The sequence below is a fragment of the Lithobates pipiens genome, unplaced genomic scaffold, assembly GCF_037356315.1.
Source record: "Lithobates pipiens isolate NorthernLeopardFrog02 unplaced genomic scaffold, aLitPip1_a1.2 Scaffold_27, whole genome shotgun sequence".
In the NCBI taxonomy this organism is placed as follows: domain Eukaryota; kingdom Metazoa; phylum Chordata; class Amphibia; order Anura; family Ranidae; genus Lithobates; species Lithobates pipiens.
The window spans coordinates 16,296,565-16,321,162 of record NW_027507788.1 but is presented as its reverse complement, the minus strand read 5'-3'; the positions used below and the strand labels follow the sequence as shown (position 1 = coordinate 16,321,162).

Sequence of the window (24,598 nt, the reverse complement as noted above, 5' to 3'; positions counted from 1 at the left end):
CTTAGCCATTGGGTTGTTACGTCCACCTTCAGGAGAATACTATTCGTCTAAAGGTGGGAGTTTCAAACCAATGGCTAAGAGAGGAGCTGTGTCGGTCGGTAAATTACAGAGAAAAAGATTTTATGGTGAGTACAAAAAAATCCTATTTTTTCCAAATTTGTCCGTCTTTTTTTTTGTTTATAGCGCAAAAAAAAAATAAAGAACGCAGAGGTGATCAAATACCACCAAAAGAAAGCTCTAGTTGTGGGAAAAAAGGACGTCAATTTTGTTTGGGTGCAACGTTACACAATTGTCAATTAAAGTTTTTGTTCCTGCCTTGAGTTTTACATTTTCTTCCCAACGGGCATGCTGAGACTTGCCGAAACATTCCGCTGAATAAAGACTAAAGCTGATAATCATCAAAGGTATAAAAATGACGATTGTGAAAATGGATACAGGTCACGTCTTATGAAAGACGATGTCTCATAGGTACCTCCTCCTCATCTTGCAGTCTTCCTCCTTGACGTCTCTCTGGTATAAGGTCGTCAGAGCTGTTCCTAGATAGAGTTCTCGTATCCATCCATACACAGAGAACATCATGAAGCCTCTGGGACTCCTGTTCGTGATTTGCAGCCTCGCTTCTACAGGTAAGATTCTCTTAACACTCGGGGACATCCCTGCTCTCTGCCATGACAATTATACTCTCGATATGCTTGCAAAAGTGCAACATTTCTAAATGAATGTTCGCTCATCACTGCTAATCTGGTACTTTCTATAAACAAAGTGTTTGGGGCTTAGGCGTATGTACAGGGTGTGCTGGGTGTGCCTAGGCACACCCTAATCACCCCATTTGTGTTTAGTCTTATCACTATTATGTGCTGGCAGGAAGATGGGAAAGATCTCCCTCTTACCGGTTAGGCCATAAGAGAAGTGTTTATGCTCTTCTCTTTCACTGTGCTCAGGGCCGTCTTTAATATTGATTGGGCCCTGGGCAAAAAATTTCTTAGGGCCCCCCCTCCCCTGATGCAATTTCACTCTCCACCTTCTCTGAGACATACAATAAATAGCAGCTAGACTTAAAATCAGTTTACTGTATCAGATCAGGCAGCGATTGCGATTGGTTGCCAGAGGTTACAGCATATCATTACTGCTTACTGACTGGTTGCTAGAGGTTACAGCACTCCTTAAGGCTTAGTGATTAGTTGCTAGAGGTTACAGCACATGATTTCTGCTTGTTGATTGGCTGCTAGAGATTACTATACAGTAATACTGCTCACTGGTTGCTATAGGTTACAGCACATCATGTCCTCACTGCAGGGGGGCATGATATACATATGAATGCTGCCTTATTTACATATCAATGCCGTTGGCCTCAGCTATTTACATATGCATGTCACTGCTATTTACATATGAATGCCGGTTATTTACATGTAAACACAGGGTCTGCAGGTGATTCCTCTGTACACAACAATAGGTCAGAGCTGGGCAGCATTAGTAGCAGCACTTCACACTCAGATATCAGGACACAGCACAGGACTAAAACCACAAGGGACAAGGGAATGTAAACTGGGATAGTTGGCAAGTATAAGGCAGCTGCTTTGGGCCCCACAACAATAACAGGGCATAGGGCAGCTGCCCTTTTGCCCTGCCTTAAAGACGGCCCTGACTGTGCTGGAAGGGAGATCAATGTGCCTGAGTCATATATATGTAGACACACACACACCTGTTTGAGCTTTATTGCATGCTGCATTCACACCTGAGCGTTTTGTAGCTTGAAGCCTGAAGCTACAAAACGCTAGAGGGGAAAAAATCCATTATTCTCAATGGAGATGGTTCACATCTCCACTCCATGTCGCCTGAAGCCGAACGCCTGAAGCTCAAACAAGTTCCAGACCCTTCTTTTGTCGCTCGAATCGGGCAGATTTGAGTGTTTTTCTTCTTTTTACATTGGTGACCTTTTGCCCTGCACAAAATCGCGGCAAAACGCAGCAAAATCGTGGTAAAAACGCTGCAAAATCGCGGTAAATGTGCATGATTTTTCTGCCTGAAAACGCTACGTTTAGGTGTGAATGCAGCCTTAGGGTGCGCACCCTAATGCTATAGGCTGCACACACCTATGGTTTGGGGGTTTAAAGTGGTTGTAAACCCTTACAACACACTTTCACCTACAGGTATGCCTAGATTAAGGCTTACCTGTAGGTGCTGTAAATATCTCATATTATTTACAATTCCCCATACAAGGATTTCTTCTGCGCATGCGCACTTTAGAAGGGTCACGGCGTGCCGTTTTTATTAAACGACAAGCCGTGACTGGCAGCTCCCGAGCGCACGTGCAGGAGTAACATCATGCGGCTCCAGCCAGTCACAGAGCCGGAGTCCGTGACCCCGGAAGGAAGATGGACGCTTCCAGCCGGCAAGGAAATCGGGGACATCGCAGGCTCCTGTGTCAGGTAAGTGACACATAATGGGCTACTATGTGATGCACAGTTGCCCATTATGCTTTGCCTTTGCAGGGAAACAAAGAGGAAGTAAACCCATCAGGGTTTACTTGCTCTTTAAATGCGCCTGTACCTATATCTATACCATACAATTATTCCCTGTATATACCATATAACTATCCCCTGTCTAACTCCTCACCATTATTTTCCACAATTTATGAATAAATATTAAAAAAAAAACACCCATAAGCTAAGGGTTTAATTGTCTCAATTATATGGTTATATTTTACCTTCCATTACCTCAAACAAACGCCCCCAAATGTCGACGAGGGAAGAGGATTGTGAGCAGCAGTGCTCCTCTCAAGACTGGTGTAATGCTATCCCCAAAGGGGTGGCTGTAGATTTAATTGGTTCTTCCCTTCAACAATGCCAAGGCAGCCAGATGCACAGCCATTCAGTCCAGCTCATGAGACAGTCTAGGCCAGTGATGGTGAACCTTGGCACCCCAGATGTTTTGGAACTACATTTCCCATGATCCTCGTGCACTCTGCAGTGTAGATAAGCATCATGGGAAATGTAGTTCCAAAACATCTGGGGTGCCAAGGTTTGCCATCACTGGTCTAGGCAATGTTTGTCTTTTTGTATTTTATTGCTTGCAGAAATTTAGAAAGGGATTTAGCGGTTGATGTGGAATAATCCAAAATGATTGAGCACAACTCTCTCTAGCTCTAAACAGCAGCAACACGGTCTTTCACTCACCGCTGAGAACCATGAGATAGTTTGCAGAACTGTGACAACCAGGGCTTTATTTCTCAGGGAATAGGGGCAGGAACTCAACCACGACCTTCCACAACCCTCCTCCCCCACACACATCCTCCAAGCTGCATCAAATATAGGGTGTATCCAAATTTCACAAACAGTGGGAGGGTTGTAAAACAGCATTAAATACCACATGTGCATTACATGCAGAGTACAGGGGTGCACTATATACAGAATGCAGAGTTCAGGGGTGAGCTATATACAGAGTGCAGAGAACAGAGGTGCACTATATACAGAGTGCAGAGTTCAGGGGTGCACTATATACAGAGTGCAGAGTTCAGGGGTGCACTATATACAGAGTTCAGAGCTCAGTGGTGCATTATATACAGAGTGCAGAGCTCAGGAGTGCACTATATACAGAGTGCAGAGCTCAGGGGTGCACTATATACAGAGTGCAGAGCTCAGAGGTGCACTATATACAAGTGCAGAGCTCAGCGGTGCACTATATACAGAGTTCAGAGCTCAGGGGTGCACTATATACAGAGTGTAGAGTTCAGAGGTGCACTATATACAGAGTGTAGAGTTCAGGGGTGCACTGTATACAGAGTGCAGAGTACAGAGGTGCACTATATACAGAGTGCAGAGCTCAGGGGTGCACTATATATAGAGTGTAGAGCTCAGGGGTGCACTATATACAGAGTGCAGAGCTCAAGGGTGAACTATATACAGAGTGCAGAGTTCAGGGGTGCACTATATACAGAGTGCAGAGTTCAGGGGTGCACTATATACAGAGTGCAGAGTTCCGGGGTGCACTATATACAGAGTGCAGAGTTCAGGGGTGTACTATATACAGAGGGCAGAGTTCAGGTCTGCGCTACATGCAGAATTCAGGAGTGAGCTACACACACAGTGCAGAATTCAACCCTCTTACACAGCTGCTTACCTCTGCATTCCCCAATCACAACTCAATTTCACCTCTTTCAACTCTGACCCCCCCCCCCCCCCCAACTACACTGTCCCATCTTCCCCTCCCCCTTCTTAAAAGCTCTGCCATCTTCAACATGTCTTTCTTTTGTTGCCATATTAAGCTGAAGCACCCAGGCGGCTCTAGTACCTCCCTGCACAATATAGGTGGCTTCACCTCTCACTTGCAGCAAGTTCATCTAGCGGGGGCGTTGACATCTGGGTACCAGGGAAAAATGGAGATCACAAAGGGGTCAGCCTATCATGTGATGCCCCCCCCCGCCCTCCTGCCCATTAACCCACTGCACTTTGGGCACCTGCATCTCCCTTGTCCTCATCCTGCACTTAGTGGGAGATGCACAGGAGATCAGATCTGAGACAAGCTGTCACTTGTAAACACAGAAGCTGGACTTCTGTGTTTACAAATGATAGTGGTGAGCAGGGAGTAGAGGACCTGAGCCAAAGGTGGCGGAACTGAGTTCTACCATGTTCCAGCTGAAAAAAAAGCCCTGGTTACAACTAGATATGTTCACGGCTGGGGACCATGAAGTAGCTGTAGCACAGGTACAGCTAGATATGTTTATGGCTGGGGACCATAAAGTAGCTTTAGCACAGGTACAGCTAGCTATTTTCACAGCTCGGCAGGGTCGGGACAAGGGGTGAGCAGGAGGGGCACTGTAGTATCATGTGAGATAGGGGGGTGCCACAAGGAGATGGGGGAGGGGATTTGTGTTCGGTGGGGGGATATGGGGGGCAGCAGGGGTAAGGAGGGGAAATTTGGGAGGGTGCTAGGAATGGTGATTTGGGGGTATTTGTGTTGGGAGGGGGTGGGGGAACATGATTTGTGCTAGGAAGAGAAACTTTTTGGGGGGAATCTGTGCCAGTAGGGATGATTGGAGGCTATTTGTGCTAGGAGAGGAATTGTGCTAGCAGGGGGGGGGGAGGGGAATTGTGCTAGCAGGTTGGATTTGCGCTGGGAGGGGAATGTGGTGGTGGGGGCCAGTGGAAATATAAAAGGTCCCCTTAACCTGACCATTGGCTAACCAGAAGCAAACTGACAAACTCAGTCAACATATCTTTTTAGAGATCATTGCAGATCTTGAACAAAATGCAGGGAGGAGAGTTAAGTCTGTAGAATACCCTAGCCACGTGAATCTTAGAGGACAGTTTCCTGAATATTTTTGTTGCGGGAAAAGGCAGAAGCAGTCAGTCACCAGGAATTTGCAACTCAGCTGGTTACAGCAGAGCCAGGGCCATCTTTAATATTGATTGGACCTTGGGCAAAAGATTTTCTTGCCCCCCCCCCATGCAATTTCAATCTCCACTTGCTCTGAGGCATACAATAAATAGCAGCTAGACTTAAAATCAGTTTACTGTATCAGATCAGGCAGGCATTGTGATTGGTTTCCAGCAGTTACAGCATATCATTTCTGCTTACTAACTGGTTGCTAGAGGTTACAGCACACATTACAGCTCACTTATTAGTTGCTAGAGGTTACAGCACATCATCTCCTCACTGCCGGGGAGCACGATATACATATGAATGCCGCCTTTATTTACATATCAATGCCGCAGGCATTTACTTGAATGCCAGTTATTTACATGTAAACACAGGGTCCGCGGATGAGTCATCTGTACACAACAACAGGGCAGAGCTGGGCAGCATTAATAACAACACTTCACACTGAGATATCAGGACACAGCACAGGACTAAAACTTCAAGGGAAAAGGGAATTTAAACTGGGATAGTTGGCAAGTATGAGGCAGCTGCTTTTGGGCCCCACAACAATAACAGGGCCCAGGGCAGCTGCCCCTTTTGCCCTGCCTTAAAGATGGCCCTGAGCAGAGCTAAATACAAAGTTTAGTAAGCCCAGGGCACGGGCGCTGCAACTAAAAGAAAACAAAAATTCTATAGTAATACTTTAAATTAAAATAGATATATTATTCTCTTTTTGAATACCAGGTTTCTCCATCTCATGCAAAAGTTGCTGGCACATGCAGGACTCCCCGTGCAATGGATCATCCGTAGCCTGCTCATCTGATCAAGTTTGTGTCGCTTCCTACACTCTCGTAACATCAGGTATAATAATATGCATAAAAATCATATGTACTGTATACTAATAGGGGGCCACTTGTGGGGTTAAGAGAGTCAAGAGAGCGTGCGCTGCACAGCGGGGGTGCCAGTGCTCGTGGCTGACAGTCGTTAGCAGGAGATACAGAACAGGGACGAGTGTATGTAAACACACACTTCCCTGTTCTGAGAGGAGTGACAGATCGTGTGTTCCTATTAGCTAGGAACCACGATCTGTCACTTCCTTTAGTTAGTCCCTCCCCCTTCTGTTAGAATCACCTCCCAGGGAAAGCAATTAACCCCTTCACCGCCCCCTAGTGTTAACCCCTTCACTGCCAGTGAAACTTTTACAGTAATCAATGCATTTTTATAGAATTGATCAATGTATTAATGCCAATGGTCTCAAAAATGTGTCAAAATTGTCCGATGTGTCCACCGTAATGTCGCAGTCATGATAAAAATCGCTGATCTCCGCCATTACAAGTAAAAAAAAATAATAATAAAAAAATGCTATAAATCTATCCCCTATTTTGTAGACGCTATAACTTTTGTGCAAACCAATCAATATACGCTTATTGCGATTTTTTTTTACCAAATATTTGTAAAAGAATACATATCGTCCTAAACTGGGGAAAAATTAGCTTTTTAAAAAAAAAAAAAAATGGGGATATTTATTATAGCCAAAAGTACAAAATATTGGGGGTTATTTACGAAAGGCAAATCCACTTTGCACTGCAAGTGCACTTGGAAGTGCAGTCGCTGTAAATCCTCGGGCCTCTTCTATTCTCGCTCTATACCTCTTCCCTGGGCCAGCTGATAACCTCCCATGGTTTCCAATACCACCTCTATGCCGACGACACCCAGATCTATCTCTCCACTCCTCCACTCACCCCCTCGATCTCCTCACAGATCTCTAACTTACTGAATGACATCTCAGTATGGATGTCACACCACTTCCTCAATCTCAATCTTTCTAAAACTGAGCTTGTTATATTTTCTCCTTCCCCATGACGTCACCATTAATATCCACAGCACAACCATTGGTCCCACCACACATGCCAGGGTCCTGGGTGTAATCCTTGACTCTGACCTCTCCATCAGCCCCCACATCCAATCACTGGCTAAATCCTGCCGCCTTCACCTCCGCAACATCTCCAGAATTCCACCTTCCCAACTAATGACACCACAAAGCAAGTTATTCACTCCTTGATTATTTCCGCCTTGACTACTGCAACTCTCTCCTTAACCTCCCTGGTGGTATGATTCAGTCTGGAATTAGGTGCTGAAAGCGGTACAATTATTTTGCATGGAAATTTGGCGTTTTATATTGTAGTCCTGTAATTCTTAGGAATGACTCTCTTAAATCTGTTCAAACCAGAGTCTAGCAGACATCCCGGGTATGATAAAGTTTATAACATAATAAAGAATAATAAAAATTATTCAATAATGTAATCAAATCCTAAAACACTGAAAAAGGCACATATTTGGTTGCTATGGACAATCTCCAAATTCCAGGCAGAAAAAAACAGTATTTATAACATAAAAGTGTATGCAGGGCATTGCACAGACCACTAGGGACAAAGGGGGTGTGTAATTTTTTAATACAGCACTGTAATCTGTAAGATTACAGTGCTGTGTGTGTTTTGTGTACTTTTACTTTTTTGAATTTGCCGCTGTTCTCCGCTCCCGTGTGCCGTAACGACGCAGGGAACGGAGCTCGGCGGCATTCGGCACTGTGAATCGAGCGGAGGACGGCTCGATCACACAGCGCGGGGGACATCGCTGGATCCAGGGGACAAGGTAAGTAACTCTCCCTGTGTCCTCCCCTGCATCCAGCGATGCGATCCCAAGTCTGGCTCGGGGTTACCGCTCCTGTTAGTGAAATCCCAACCCGAGCCAAACTCGGGATTACCGCTAGGGGGGTTAATGGCTGACCCTTACGCAGACTATCCCCACTTCAGTCTATTATGAATGCTGCTGCTAGACTAATACACCTCACTAATCGTTCCCTGACTGCCGCCCCTCTCTGCCAATCCCTTCACTGGCTTCCCCTACCCCACCGTGTAAAATTCAAAATGCTAACCATAAGATACAAAGCCATCCACAACATCGCCCCCATCTACATCACCAACCTCATCTGCAGATATCGCCCAAATCGTCCCCTCTGCTCCTCCCAGGACTTCCTTCTCTCTAGCTCCCTTGTTACCTCCTCTCATGCTCACCTTCAGGACTTCTACAGAGCCTCTCCCATCCTCTGGAACTCCCTGCCCCAGAAATATACGATCAGCCCCTAACCTGTCAACTTGTAGGAGAACCTTGAAAACTCACTTATTCAGGGAGGCCTATCCCACTCCCACCTAACTGTCCATGAGCCACCCCCATCAAATCATTCTCTAAAGCTATTACCTTTTGTACCACCACCCCCTTCCTTTAGAATGTAAGCTCTATGAGCCGGGCCCTCCTGTACCTTTTGTATTGTACTGTAATTGTGTTGTCTCCCCTATTCATTGTAAAGCGCTGCGTAAACTGTTGGCGCTATATAAATCACGTATAATAATAATAATAATAATAAGGGGGAGACCTGAAATGAGTGGAAGCTCTGCTGATTTTATCATCCAATCATGTGCAAGCTAAAATGCTGTTTTTTATTTTCCTTGCATGTTACCCTCGGACCTACAGCGACTTTACTTCCACTGCAAAGTGGATCTTCCTTTAGTAAATAACCCCTATTGTGTTTTTTTTTTCAAAATTGTTGCTCTTTTTTTTGTTTATAGCGCAAAAAATAAAAACCACAGAGGTGATCAAATACCACCAAAAGAAAGCTGTATTTGTGGAAAAAAAAATGTCCATTTTGTTTGGGTGCAACGTCGCAAGACCGCGCAATTAAAGCGACGCAGTGCCGAATTGCAAAAAGTGCTCTGGTCAGGAAGGGGGCTAAATTCTTCCGGGGCTGAAGCGGTTAAAGGGATAAAACATGGTAAAATGTGTATGTGTTGAAAAAAATGCGCTTTTTCGTTTTTTTTTATTTGACCTGATGTACATTTTAACTCTATTGTTATCTAACAAACACAGTGATATCAGAGACCCCACAATATACTTTAAGCTGCGGATCACGCTCCGAGTGCAATCTGAACGGAAGCCTGACCTTCAACTACGGAAAAGTGAGGACGGGGACTTCGTGTTGTGATACCGATAACTGCATTCCACCCTTTCCTACCTGTAAGTTGCACACAAGTTTGCTGAGCGTTCAGTAAGATGATGAAATACTTCTGTGCTTGTAGGACAACCTATCATTAGGGAAACACAAAGGCCGCCATTGCCTCTGAAAATATCCCTCCCCAGGCTCCGATCTCAATACTATTATTAGCATTGAGTATTATAGTATTATTAGTATATAGTATTATTATATTATACTATACTATTACTGACCTGGAGAAAGTACAAAGCTTATTAATTTGTTTTCTTTTCTGATTTGCTTATCTGTTCCAAGTCAATGCTTCGGAAAGCAATAGAGCCAGACGGCCGGCATTGCAGCCATAGAATTAGCATTTTCAAAAAGAGATCAGCGCATCATTTTTTTAAAATACTTTATTGAACTAATATTTTTTTTTTTTTATTACATTTTTAATTCAAATCTTTTTTTAATAATGTTTTCAATGTGAACAATGAAAAACAGATGCCAATGTACATGTGAATCATTTTTACAAGGTGTAATACAATGATAGCGTCAAAGGAGATGGTCCAAACTGTTGTAACAGAGATTTTTTTTTTTTTTTATCAACCTATTATTGATGAGGCAACTCATACTTGATGTAGCATGACAATATATATATATATATATATATATATATATATATATATATATATATATACAGTGCCTACAAGTAGTATTCAACCCCCTGCAGATTTAGCAGGTTTACACATTCGGAATTAACTTGGCATTGTGACATTTGGACTGTAGATCAGCCTGGAAGTGTGAAATGCACTGCAGCAAAAAAGAATGTTATTTCTTTGTTTAATTTTTTTTTAAATAGTGAAAAGTTTATTCAGAGGGTCAATTATTATTCAACCCCTCAATTCAACAGAATTCTGTTTGGTTCTCCTAAAGTATTAAGAAGTAGTTCAGGCACAAAGAACAATGAGCTTCACATGTTTGGATTAATTATCTGTTTTTCCAGCCTTTTCTGACTATTTAAGACCCCCCCCAAACTTGTGAACAGCACTCATACATGGTCAACATGGGAAAGACAAAGGAGCATTCCAAGGCCATCAGAGACAAGATCGTGGAGGGTCACAAGGCTGGCAAGGGGTACAAAACCCTTTCCAAGGAGTTGGGCCTACCTGTCTCCACTGTTGGGAGTATCATCCGGAAGTGGAAGGCTTATGGAACTACTGTTAGCCTTCCACGGGCTGGACAGCCTTTGAAAGTTTCCTCCCGTGCCGAGGCCAGGCTTGTCCGAAGAGTCAAGGCTAACCCAAGGACAACAAGGAAGGAGCTCCGGGAAGATCTCATGGCAGTGGGGACATTGGTTTCAGTCAATACCATAAGTAACGTACTCCACCGCAATGGTCTCCGTTCCAGACGAGCCCGTAAGGTACCTTTACTTTCAAAGCGTCATGTCAAGGCTCGTCTACAGTTTTCTCATGATCACTTGGAGGACTCTGAGACAGACTGGTTTAAGGTTCTCTGGTCTGATGAGACCAAGATCGAGATCTTTGGTGCCAACCACACACGTGACGTTTGGAGACTGGATGGCACTGCATACGACCCAAAGAATACCATCCCTACAGTCAAGCATGGTGGTGGCAGCATCATGCTGTGGGTCTGCTTCTCAGCCAAGGGGCCTGGCCATCTGGTCCGCATCCATGGGAAGATGGATAGCACGGCCTACCTGGAGATTTTGGCCAAGAACCTCCGCTCCTCCATCAAGGACCTTAAGATGGGTCGTCATTTCATCTTCCAACAAGACAACGACCCAAAGCACACAGCCAAGAAAACCAAGGCCTGGTTCAAGAGGGAAAAAATCAAGGTGTTGCAGTGGCCTAGTCAGTCTCCTGACCTTAACCCAATTGAAAACTTGTGGAAGGAGCTCAAGATTAAAGTCCACACGAGACACCCAAAGAACCTAGATAACTTGGAGAAGATCTGCATGGAGGAGTGGGCCAAGATAACTCCAGAGACCTGTGCCGGCCTGATCAGGTCTTATAAAAGACAATTATTAGCTGTAATTGCAAACAAGGGTTATTCCACAAAATATTAAACCTAGGGGTTGAATAATAATTGACCCACACTTTTATGTTTAAAATTTATTAAAATTTAACTGAGCAACATAACTTTTTGGTTTGTAAGATTTATGCATCTGTTAATAAATCCTGCTCTTGTTTAAAGTTTGAAGGCTCTAACTTATTTGCATCTTATCAAACCTGCTAAATCTGCAGGGGGTTGAATACTACTTGTAGTCACTGTATATATATATATATATATATATATATATATATATATATATATATATATATATATTTTAACCACTTGCTTACCGGATAATTCTGACACTTCTCACATATATGTAAAAATCAATATTTTTAATTTTTTTGCTAAAAAATTAGTTATATAATGTTATATATGTCATTATATATAATGTTTGGGGTTCTAATGCTGCATACTCACGACCGGACTTTCCGGCAGAATAGGTTGCATGGTCATTCCATCGGTTAGTCCGATCATGTGTGGGACAGTCCAATCGTTTTTCTTTAAAAAAAATTCAGGACGGACCTAGAAATAGAACATGTTTCAAATCTGTCCGATGGAATCAATTCCTATCGGGAAAACTGTCTGTGTGCTGGTCCGACAGACCAAATACAAAGCAAGGGCAGCTATTGGCTACTAGCTATTGAACTTGCTTTTTTAGTCCCGTCGTACGTCACGTTGAAAACGAACGGACTTTCAAACAGACTTCAGTCTATTCGTGTGCGGGCAAGTCCGTTCGTTCGTAACTCCGCCGAGAGTCAGTGCCGGAAAGTCCGGTCGTGTATACGCGGCATTAGTAATTTTTTAACAAAAAACAAAAGTAGATTTTTACATATATGTGAGAAGTGTCAGACTTATCCGGTAAGCAGGTGGTTAATAAAAGAATAGAAATATATATATATATATATATATATATATACACACACACATACACGTGTGAAAAAGTGTTTGCCCCCTTCCTCATTTCCTGTTCCTTTGCATGCTTGTCACACTTAAGTGTTTCGGAACATCAAACCAATTTAAACAATAGTCAAGGACAACACAAGTAAACACAAAATGCAATTTGTAAATGAAGGTGTTTATTATTAAAGGTGAAAAAAAATCCAAACCATCATGGCCCTGTGTGAAAAAGTGATTGCCCCCTAAACCTAATAACTGGTTGGGCCACCCTTAGCAGCAACAACTGCAACCAAGCGTTTGCGATAACGTGCAATGAGGCTTTTACAGCGTCCTGGAGGAATATTGGCCCACTCATCTTTGCAGAATTGTCCTAATTCAGTTACATTAGAGGGTTTTCGAGCATGAACGGCCTTTTTAAGGTCATACCACAACATCTCAATAGGATTCAGGTCAGGACTTTGGCTAGGCCACTCCAAAGTCTTCATTTTGTTTTTCTTCAGCCATTCGGTGGTGGACTTGCTGGTGTGTTTAGGATCATTGTCCTGCTGCAGAACCCAAGTTCGTTTCAGCTTGAGTACACGGACAGATGGTCGGACATTCTCCTTCAGGATCTCTTGGTAGACAGCAGAATTCATAGTTCCTTTTATCACGGCAAGTCTTCCAGGTCCTGAAGCAGCAAAACAGCCCCAGACCATCACACTACCACCACCATATTTTACTGTTGGTATAATGTTCTTTTTATGAAATGCAATGTTCCTTCTACGCCAGATATACTTGGACACACACCTTCCAAAGAGTTCCACTTTTGTCTCATCGGTCCACAGAATGTTGTCCCAAAAGTCTTGGGGATCATCAAGATGTGTTGTGGAGAAATTGAGACGAGCTTTGATGTTCTTTTTGCTCAGCAGTGGTTTTCTCCTTGAAACTCTGCCATGCAGGCCATTTTTGCCCAGTCTTTTCCTGATGGTGGAGGCATGAACGCTGACCTTAACTGAGGCAAGTGAGGCCTGCAGTTCCTTGGACGTTGTTGTGGGGTCTTTTGTGACCTCTTGGATGAGTCGTCGCTGCGCTCTTGGGGTAATTTTGGGCGGCCGGCCACTCCTGGGAAGGTTCACCACTGTTCCATGTCTTCGCCATTTGTGGATAATGGCTCTCACTGTGGTTCGCTGGATTCCCAAAGCTTTGGAAATGGCTTTATAACCCTTTCCAGACTGATAGATCTCAATTACTTTCTTTCTCAATTGTTCCTGAATTTCTTTGGGTCTTGGCATGATGTGTAGCTTTTAAGGATCTTCTGGTGGACCTTACTGTGTCAAGCAGCTCCTATTTAAGTGATGCCTTGATTGTGAACAGGTGTGGCAATAATCAGGCCTGGGTGTGGCTATAGAAATTGAACTCAGGTGTGGACAACCACAGTTATAATATGTTTTAACAAGGGGGGCAATCACTTTTTCACACAGGGCCATGATGGTTTGGATTTTTTTTCACCTTTAATAATAAACACCTTCATTTACAAATTGCATTTTGTGTTTACTTGTGTTGTCCTTGACTATTGTTTAAATTGGTTTGATGTTCCGAAACACTTAAGTGTGACAAACATGCAAAGGAACAGGAAATGAGGAAGGGGGCAAACACTTTTTCACACCACTGTATATATATATATATATATATATATATATATATATATATATATATATATATTTCTATTCTTTTATTTTATATATACATACATGCTATAGAATAAAATGATTTTTATTGCACACAAAAACAATATAATACCCAACTTTTGGTAAAATTTAAAAAATGATGTTATGCCGAGTGAATAGATACCCAACATGTCGTGCTTTTTAAAAAAAAAAAATAATAATTGTATTTTTATTAAGGTTTTCCAAAATTTTAAAAATAAATCATGCATAGAAAACACCACTGATGTATATCTATCTCTATCTCTATCTCTATCTCTATCTCTATCTCTATCTCTATCTCTATCTCTATCTCTCTATCTATCTATCTATCTATATATATATTTTTTATTTATTTATTTTTTTTAGTAGAGGTGCTATAGAATAAAATGATTTTTATTGCACACAAAAACAATATAATACCCAACTAAAATTTAAAAGATGATGTTATGCCGAGTGAATAGATACCCAACATGTCACGCTTTAAAAAATAATAATAATAATAATTGTATTTTTATTAAGGTTTTACAAAATTTCAAAAATAAATCATGCATAGAAAACACCACTGATAGAAACAGGACCAGAGGTGGAGAACAATGGTTAAACTGGCTTACAAATCGTTAATAACTATAACATAAATCATTTTCTAAAAAACAAAACAAAACAAAAAATAAAAAAATTGAAGGAAAATAAGTGCAATTGCGATATGGCTCTATTCTATAAGGAAAATACACCAGGGGTCAAAGTAGAGAGAGCAGACACATGAGACGGAAGGACAGAAAAGCTTAGGGCTTATATCCTCTCCCTGTCTCGTTCAATGGAGTCCAGGAGGGGTACCAAACGCTATGTATTTCCAAAATCACCTTCAGAAGCTGAACCTGAGGGGGGGGGGGGGGGGGGAGTGGATAACCATTGTAATGGAATAGTTATTTTGGCCGCTAACAAAATAAAAGAAGCAAGCTTATTCATGGACTTTCCAATACCAGGGAAAGGGAGGCCTAAAAGACAATGTATCCAATCCAGCAATAAAGAACGATGGAGTACTTGTTGGATCAGGGACATTAAGGCACAATATTCCCACATTTCCAAAAGATATGGAAATGGATATCTCCAGTTTTACCACAACGCCAGCATAAAGGGGAAAGAAAACCGTCTTGACAATGAAAAACTTCAGGGGTTCGGTACCAGAACATAAGGATTTTGTAAGCCGTCTCTCTCTGCGCCACACATCTAGATTGTCCATAGATGTCCATATTTTGTTCCAACAAGGCAGAGTGATGGGACGTTGAAGAATAGAAGACCATTTACCAGGGGCGGACTGACCATTGGGGCACTCGGGCACTGCCCGAGTGCCCCATGCCACCAGGGGGCCCCATCAGGGTTGCCAGCCTCAATAAAACCAGGGAAAGTATGTATAAAACCGGGTTTTTTTTTAAAAATCCCAAGATTATAGCTGCCTCGCCTCTCCAGTACCTTTTCAGTGTGTGCATGTGTATTCTGTGTGTATACTGTGTGTCTGTGTGTGTATACTGTATGTGTGTGTGTATACTGTGTGGCCCTATAATCTCCTATTGCCCGGGGGCCCCATAATCTTCTATTGGCCGGGGGCCCCATGAGTTGTCAGTCCGCCCCTGCCATTTATGCATATAGGAATGATGGTCTGCAGAAATTGTGTGCTTTGTGAAGTAATTTATAGATTTGTTCTTTATGTGCAGGAGTCACCTTTGATCAGCACATTTTGGTAAAAGACAAAAACAAATTGCGGCTATGTAACCCTGTATAAGGCCTTAGGTAAATTTAAGCCCCATACACACTATCAGTTTTTCCTTCAGGTTTACCAAAACCATGTAGTAGAAGGGCCTGCCTCATTGCATACAAATGGAAACTCCTAAGGTTTGACCTCATATTATATGATTTTGGTAAATCTGAAGGAAAAACTCAGCAGAAAAACTGATAGTGTGTATGGGGCTTAAGTCAGCCTTAATTCACTACTTCTTCTCCTTTTCCCGTTAGCTGATATTTTTCAGTTGATTTTTATTATTATTTATTTTAACTATCCATAAAAATAAAAATAAATGTTATTATACATTTTATTTATATTTAGTTATATTTTCTCTTCTTGAAAAGTGCCACCAGTGAGCTCACAGAAGAACGGATTGACATGTCGGGCTTGTTTCTCAGAAACCTCTGATTACTGCTACACCAGTGATAGAGTTGAGTGCACCGGAGATGAGATCAAATGTGGCCGTATGGGCAGAAGACTGTCAGGTATTTACCTTAGCCTGGACCTAGAACAAACTGGTTATAAATTAAGGGTGGTTATTGACGGAGAGATATCCACTCACTCAAATGCTCATCTATATTAACCACTTTGCTGGCTTAAGACCAGACCACTTTTTGCAATTCGGCGCTGCGTCGCTTTAACTGACAATTGCGCGGTCGTGCGACGTGGCTCCCAAACAAAATTGGCATCCTTTTTTTCCCACAAATAGAGCTTTCTTTTGGTGGTATTTGATCGCCCCTGCGGTTTATATTTTTTACGCTATAAACAAAAATAGAGCGACAATTTTGAAAAAAAAAATGCATTATATTTTACTTTTTGCTATAATAAATATCCCCCAAAAATATATAAAAAAAAACATTTTTTGTCCTCAGTTTAGGCCAATACGTATTCTTCTACATATTTTTGGTAAAAAAAAAATCACAATAAGCGATTATTGATTGGTTTGCGCAAAAGTTATAGCGTTTACAAAATAGGGGATAGTTTTATGGCATTTTTTTTATTTTTTATTTTTTTTACTATTAATGGCAGTGATCAGCGATTTTTATTGTGACTGCGACATTATGGCAGACACATCGGACATTTTTGACACATTTTTGGGACCATTGTCATTTATACAGCAATCAGTGCTATACAAATGTACTGATTCCTGTGTAAATGACACTGGCAGTGAAGGGGTTAACCAGGGGGTGGCAGTGTAGGGGTTAAGTGTTCCTAGGGCTGTGCTACTAACTGTTGGGGGCTGGGCTGTGTGTTAGTGAACACTGGTCTCTGCTCCAATCACAGGGAGCAGAAATCAGTGTCAGTTGTTGCTAGGCAGAACGGGGAGATGCTGTTTACATCGGCATCTACCCGTTCAGCCTCCCCCGTGAGACAATCGTGGGTATCCCCACGGCGATCGAGTCCGCTGGACCCGCTACTGGACTCACGGGGGTCTCGACCCGCGGCGCGCACGCGATGGCAGGGCGGCAATTACAGATGGACGTACCTGTACGCCAATTTGCCTGCCCGTGCCATTCTGCCGACATACACTGTTGTGCGCCGGTTGGGAAGTGGTTAAAAGAAGAACATTTATCAATTTTAGTATCTCTTTCGCTGTCTCTATAAATAAAATCTGTGTTTTTTTTTTTTTTGTATTGTTTTTTTATTATTTAATCTCCAGGAACAGTGACAAAAAATGATGCCCTTCGTGGCTGTGCCACCAGAAGCTATTGTGAAATATTTGGAATCCATATGGTCACTATCCAAGGGTTAAACGTGGATTCGAAGATGTTCTGCAGTGACGGGGCGGTCGCCCTCCATGTTGGGCTCTTTGGTTCGATAGTTGCCATCTTGCTGACAAAGTTACTTTTTTAGAGTTATTAAAAATGGAGAAGTTTATAAGGCTGATTGATATTTGACTTTTTAGCGCTTGATGTATAGAGAACTCCTTTGGGGTTATTCAATAGGATGGAGTGCCAAATTCTTAGCAATGTCGTCATGCAAGCTCTTGTCTTGAAAGACATCAAAGACATTGTCACTGGGCGCACCTAGATGAAGGTTCCACTTTTACCAAATGTGAAAAGTTAGTAGAAGGCAAAGGCTTGTAGGGGAGGAAGGCAGTATGAGTTTAAAAAAAAATGTTTTGCAGCCTTGAACATTTTTGATAATGTCCTTTCATTTAGAGTTCACATTGCAGCGATGCGGCAACGCCGCGAATCCGCGGCGGGTTCCCGCATACCTCCCGGCGGCAGTTCACACTGCCCTATGCGAACTGCTGGGAGTGTCAGTGAAACATTAATGACACCCCCAGATCAGTTCGCATATCGCAGTGCGATCTGCAAACTCGGACAGGAATCGGATCGCATGGTGTGAACACCCATGCGATCCGATTCTGCTGCGGACCAAAAAAAGGGTCCTGTGCGAGTTTGGGCCGGGTGCGATGCGAATTCAGCCATACTATCTGTATGGCTGAACTCGCATCGCACAGAGATCGGATGTGATTTGCACTGCAGTGCGGTGCGAATCACATCCGGTTCTCGTAACCGCTGCAGTGTGAACCCAGCCTTATGGTCAGTTTAAGAGCAGGTGTAAGAAGACAGCTAAGAGGCTTCCAGACCCCTTTGGCAATTATGGCATATTTTAGGAGCTCACATTAGCAATTCTCATCCTAATTTCCTACTTGTTATTACAGTGGAACCTTGATTTACGAGTAACGCGGTTAACGAGCGTTTTAAAAGACAAGCAACTTTTTTTTTCTAAATTCTGATTCGCTTTGCGAGTGCTGTCTTGCAAAACGAGCAAAATTTAAGCTAATGGGGTGCGCAGTACCGTATTTGGCCAGAGGTGCGGGGGGCACTTGGAACGGTTCAATGCTGTTCAAAGCCGTTTGGAAATACTTGGAAATACTCTGAAATACTCTGAAACACAGCTTTCCAAGTTCAGCCGAGCGGTCCCCGAGTATTTCCGAGGCTCTCCGGCGGACCCCTCCACCTCTGGCCACATGCTGTATTGCATGTAATAGAAGTAATTGCGGAACAAATTATCTTCATTTCCATTGACTTCTATGGGGAAACTCACTTTGATATGCGAGTGCTTTGGATTACAAGCATTCTCCTGGAACAGATTATGCTCGTAATCCAAGGTTCCACTGTAGTCACTTTACTTGTTTACCAAGTTAAATAGTTATCTAAATGTGACACGCCTTTGGTTGCTGCTTAGAATAATATATATTTTTCCACATTATTTATTATTGATTTCTAGCCTGACTTGTTTAACTAGGCAATAGTTATATCCTCTCTTTAGTAGATAGATAGAAACTAGTAGAAACTCTCACAGGTCATTAACACAGGAATTGATTCTGTTCAATGTTTTGGTGGATTCCAATCCAGCTTTGTCAAGGAATTTCTTGTTTTATATATATATATATTTTTTTTTTTTTTTTTTAGAGAATCATTTTTTTTTGTATATTTGAAAACTCATAATTTTTATGTTTTTTTACTCAAACTATACAGAGTAGCTATTGACTAGCTATTGGGTACATGTACAAAAGTTCCAAGGCATACGTATATCCAGTACAACAGGAAACATTTTTTGCATTTTTAATTAAACACAGAGTTTTTCTTCTTTTGGTATCCAAGTATATATATTTGGATATAAAAAGTAAAATATTCTGTATATTATTAAAAAAAATTAAAAATACATATATACAGTATATACTCTCTCTCTCTCTCTCTCTCTCTCTCTCTCTCTCTCTCTTTCGATATAGATATAGATATAGATATATATAACAAAAGGATATAAAAAGGCCCACAATACCCTGCTCAGCGCCTATTTCAGCAGACCAAATATTCAAAGAAATAGTAATACTAAAAGATATATGTAATAAATATGAACTGTCGAATTAATCAGAGTAATCGCAGAGGTCTATAGGACAGCAGCCGTTTAAAATTAAGAAAATCATAAAACAAATAGTACACAAATAAAAATCAGTCCAAGTCCTGAAGATATCAGTACTAAAACAGCGCTAAAACTAAAGTCCCAAATAGCAGCATATAGATTAAAAAGTTGTGCAGAAAAGGTGACAATGGTGGTTTGATCAGCGTTGTAAGGTGATAATGATGTTCATTAAAAAGTGCTGTAAATACTCCATCCACCAGTATTTCACCACGTGTAGCTCGTATCCCCTTAGGGGGTTAAACTCACCAGATAAAACCGTAACAAGCGCCTTTAAGGGAATAATCACACTCTTGTCTACCACAATTCCATTGTCGTCCACCAGGGTTCATCTACCAAAAGCGCTTCCACAAATGTTTCTAAGATTTCCACAAGATGGCGCCAATCTCTGCTGACTTCTTCCCTTCCCTCTGGGCATGCGCATCACCCTAGTGACCAGCCGCTGCTGACACTGCTAACCCCCTAAGGGGGTACGAGCTACACGTGGTGAAATACTGGTGGATGGAGTATTTACAGCACTTTTTGATGAACATCATTATCACCTTACAACGCTGATCAAACCACCATTGTCACCTTTTCTGCACAACTTTTTAATCTATATGCTGCTATTTGGGACTTTAGTTTTAGCGCTGTTTTAGTACTGATATCTTCAGGACTTGGACTGATTTTTATTTGTGTACTATTTGTTTTTATATATATATATAAATATAAAATGTATATCTATATCTATATCTATATCTATATCTATATCTCTATCTCTATCTCTATATCTATATCTATATCTATATCTATATCTATATCTATATCTATATCTATATCTCTATCTCTATCTCTATCTCTATATCTATATCTATATCTATATCTATATCTATATCTATATCTATATCTCTATCTCTATATCTATATCTCTATATCTATATCTATATCTATATCTATATCTATATCTATATCTATATCTCTATCTCTATCTCTATATCTATATCTATATCTATATCTATATATATATATATATATATATATATATATATATATATATATATATATATATATATTAGATATATATATAAAATCTCTCTCTCTCTCTCTCTATATCTATATCTATATATATCTATATCTATATAATAGATATAGATATATATATATAAAATCTCTCTCTCTCTCTCTATATATCTATATCTATATAATAGATATAGATATATATATAAAATCTCTCTCTCTCTATATCTATATCTATATCTATATCTATATCTATATCATAGATATAGATATATATATATAAAATCTCTCTCTCTCTCTATATCTGTATCTATATCTATATATATATATCTATCTATATAATAGATATAGATATATATATATAAAATCTCTCTCTCTCTCTCTCTATATCTATATCTATAAAATCTCTCTCTATATCTCTATCTCTATATCTATATCTATATCTATAAAATATCTCTCTATATCTATATCTATTATATTTAATTGTATACAATAATGAAAATAGGATATGAATATGCCATAGGTAAATAACTTTAACTCAAAGCTAGAGTGTCAAGCTGATACATAGCTGAAATCTATTTCCAGTTTATATTTATACTAACCCTTAAGGCCCCTTTCAAACGTGCGGACAGTATGTCCATATTTCATCCATCCATGTTCGGATCCGCTGACATCCGATATCATCCGTCTCGTCTCCGCTATAGTCTGTTTCTGCAAACGGAGGAAAATCCTATTTTTCTATCCGTCTGCAGGGCGAATCAGATGAACCCGGACCGTCTGTCATCCAATCCTCCCATAGGGGAGAGCGGAGATCTGACAGGGCGGTCCCTGCACTGTGCAGGGACCGCCCTGTCATCCGCCAGCTCAGCGGGGATCAACGGAGCGATGCCCGCTGAGCAAGCGGATGTTCACGGATCCGTCCTGTGGGAAAGGACCTTAAAAGTAAAACTATAGGCAACACATTTTTGTTATCTTGGATAGAATAAAGGAGAATTATATACTTGTAAGGTTTATTATTTTGTCAACTTTGTCCCATTGGGGAGATTTACCTTTTCTTCTTGTCCCATAGCCAAACAGGAAGTAAGAGGAGATCCCTGCAAATTAAGGGAATTTCTAGGGCCCCCCTAAGTCACCAGAACTAATGTCCCCATTGGAACATTTCCCCTCTATTACTCTTCTGGGGACAACCCAAAATGTTCACTTTCAATGATAATGGTAAACAGGACAAATAGAGAGGGTGGAATCTCCCTAACAGGGACAGAGACAGCAATACAAACTGATGCAGTACTATCTCTAATCCATCTCCACTCTATCCAAAACTAAAGAAAAGTTTTACCTTTAGTTGTACTTTAATACTTTATATGAATACTTCTATGTTATCTAAACTTAAATATCTACATATATACAGTATATGTATTAGTAATTTTACCCCTGATGAAAGTGCTACGGTCCTTACACCGTGTTGGCTTGTTACCTTTGGACTCTAAAAATTTAGTATAATTATTTTTTTCATCTAGTTTTCCTGGATAATGCTTATTGGGATGTTTTGTACTGCTCTTTGTTCAACGTCATCTGGGCACATGAGCAACTCAGTGGACTACAGCTCCTAACATTCCTGCAGCAGTCTGGTTGCACAGAGTTGAGCTTCACATGGACATGACATGGAGATGGTTTGTTAAGCAGCTGCCCACACTTGCCCTAAAGCAGGGATATGCAATTAGCGGACCTCAAGCTGTTGCAGAACTACAAGTCCCATGAGGCCTAGCAAGACTCTGACAGCCACAAGCATGACACCCAGAGGCAAAGGCATGATGGGACTTGTAGTTTTGCAACAGCTGGAGGTCCGCTAATTGAATATTCTTGCCCTAAAGAAACAGCATTAGCCAATAAGAAAAAAGTTGAAAAAAAGAGTAGTGATCTGCTCTTGGATTTCAGGAAGCCAACTGTTGGCAGGTAGACTCATCTGTAAATGTAGCCAAAGGCTAAGACCCCTTTCACACTGGGGTGTTTTTCAGGTGTTTTTCATGCGCTTTAGCGTTAAAAAAAGCGCCTGAAAGAAACCGCAACTGCAATCCCAATGTAAAAGCCCGAATCCTTTCACACCGAGATTCCTTTCACACTGGGGCGTTTTTCAGGCGCTTTAGTGTTAAAAAAAGCACCTGAAAGAAGCTGCAACTGCAATCCCAATGTAAAAGCCCGAGTGCTTTCACACCGAGGCGCTGCGCTGGCGGGGCGTCAAAAAAAGTTCTGCAAGCAGCTTCTTTGCAGCGCTTTTGGAGCGGTGAATACAATGCTCCTAAAGCGCCCCTTCTCATTGAAATCAATGGGAAGTGCCTGTAAAACGCCTGAAAAACGCCTAAAAAACGCTATTGGCAGCAGCGTTTTGTGGGCGCTTTTAACCCTTTATTTGGCCACTAGCAGGGGTTAAAAGTGCCCCAATAACACTCGAAAAACGCTGGTAAAGCGCTGCTAGTTTAAGCGGCGCTTTACGAGCGTTTTTCGGGCGCTGACATTGTGAAAGGGCTCTTAAAGCACTTGGGCTTTCACATTGGGACTGCAGATGAGGCTTCTTTCAAGCGCTTTACAGGCGCTTTTTGTAACGCTAAAGCGCCTGAAAAACGCCTAAAAAACGCCACAGTGTGAAAGGGGTCTAAATGTTCATGTATGACTGTAATAATTGTACCAAGTTACCTTTTCAAAAACAGTTTTCTGAATAAAATGTTACTCTGATTTTTAAATGTTAAAATAGATTTTTTTTTTCTTTTCCATGACCACACAGATCGAAGTTCATCTCAGGTATTTAATAACGACTGTGTACTTTCTCAGCTAGCCAGAGACTATCCATTCAGCCCCAGCTCACAATTACACCATTATGCCCTGTACACACGGTCGGACATTCCCACCACAAAATCCGTCGGATTTTTTCTGACGGATATTGTCCGAAACTTGTGTTGCATACACACGGTCGCACAAAGTTGTCGGAAAATCCGATCGTTCCCAACGAGGTGACGTACAAAACGTGGCCACGGGAGGCCAGTAGCCAATAGCTTTCGTCCCCAAATTTATTCTGAAGATGCCTGCCACTTTGTGCGTCGGAATTCTATACACACGATCGGAAAAAGTCCGATCGGATTTTGTTGTCGGAAAATTTTAGGTCCTGCTCTCAAATTTTTTCCGTCGGAAATTCTGACGGAAAAAGCCCGCTAGGGCCCACACACGATCGGATTTTCTGACAACATAATCCGATCTGACTTTTCCCGTCGGAATTTGTCGACTGTGTGTACAAGGCATAGCATGTGCTCTCCCAGTCTTTTGAATGAGTTAGGCCAGCCATGCGCGGTGCAAATTTTGGGAAACTTGATAAAGGAAAGAAGTTTGCAATTCAACACAGACAGTGCTGACAGGGGAATCAGTAATTGTTTGTTGGGGGAGGCGGGGGAAGGCCCCCCGCCCGGAGAAGTCAGTGATTATTGCTATTGGATATAGCAGCCACTAGCGATAATCTGAAGTGAATCCGGTAGACATGTGCATGACGAAAAAATGAGTTTCGGTTTTTCTTTAACTTCCTTAACCCCTTCAAAACTGGAAGGATTTACCCCCTTAAAAACCAGGCCATTTTTTGCGATATGGCATTGTGTTACTTTAAGGGCTCATTTACACTTGCTTCGGCTTCAACACACATTACCGGCTACTTTACACTTGCAACAAAACAAGGCTTCGGACAGGCTTTGTTAAAGCTCTCTGAGTGCTAGTCAAAGCTCCTGTCACTAAATAAAATGGTTAGCTTACAGTCCTGTTTACACTTTGCTTTTGCTTTGCTTCGGCTTTGTTTCAAAAAATTATACC

General features: G+C 41.5%; 1 protein-coding gene across 1 annotated transcript; it reads left to right on the top strand.

Annotated features, from left to right (window-relative positions):
* The first annotated feature begins 464 nt into the window (after positions 1 to 464).
* LOC143933577 (phospholipase A2 inhibitor and Ly6/PLAUR domain-containing protein-like) lies at positions 465 to 17,704 on the top strand. The gene is made up of 5 exons (XM_077456524.1): positions 465 to 626; positions 6,103 to 6,219; positions 9,283 to 9,429; positions 16,168 to 16,308; positions 17,484 to 17,704. Exons 1-5 carry the CDS (start codon positions 578 to 580, stop codon positions 17,675 to 17,677), a joined length of 648 nt encoding a protein of 215 aa, XP_077312650.1. The 5' UTR covers positions 465 to 577; the 3' UTR covers positions 17,678 to 17,704.
* Positions 17,705 to 24,598: the final 6,894 nt, after the last annotated feature.

What these genes read in the sequence shown, in the direction of transcription:
- LOC143933577 (XM_077456524.1), top strand. Translation starts at nt 578, where the DNA reads ATGAAGCCTCTGGGACTCCTGTTCGTGATTTGCAGCCTCGCTTCTACA. An exon ending in CATTCCACCCTTTCCTACCT is followed by an intron (nt 9,430 to 16,167) that starts GTAAGTTGCACA and finishes CTTCTTGAAAAG; the next exon opens with TGCCACCAGTGAGCTCACAG. An exon ending in TATGGGCAGAAGACTGTCAG is followed by an intron (nt 16,309 to 17,483) that starts GTATTTACCTTA and finishes TTTAATCTCCAG; the next exon opens with GAACAGTGACAAAAAATGAT.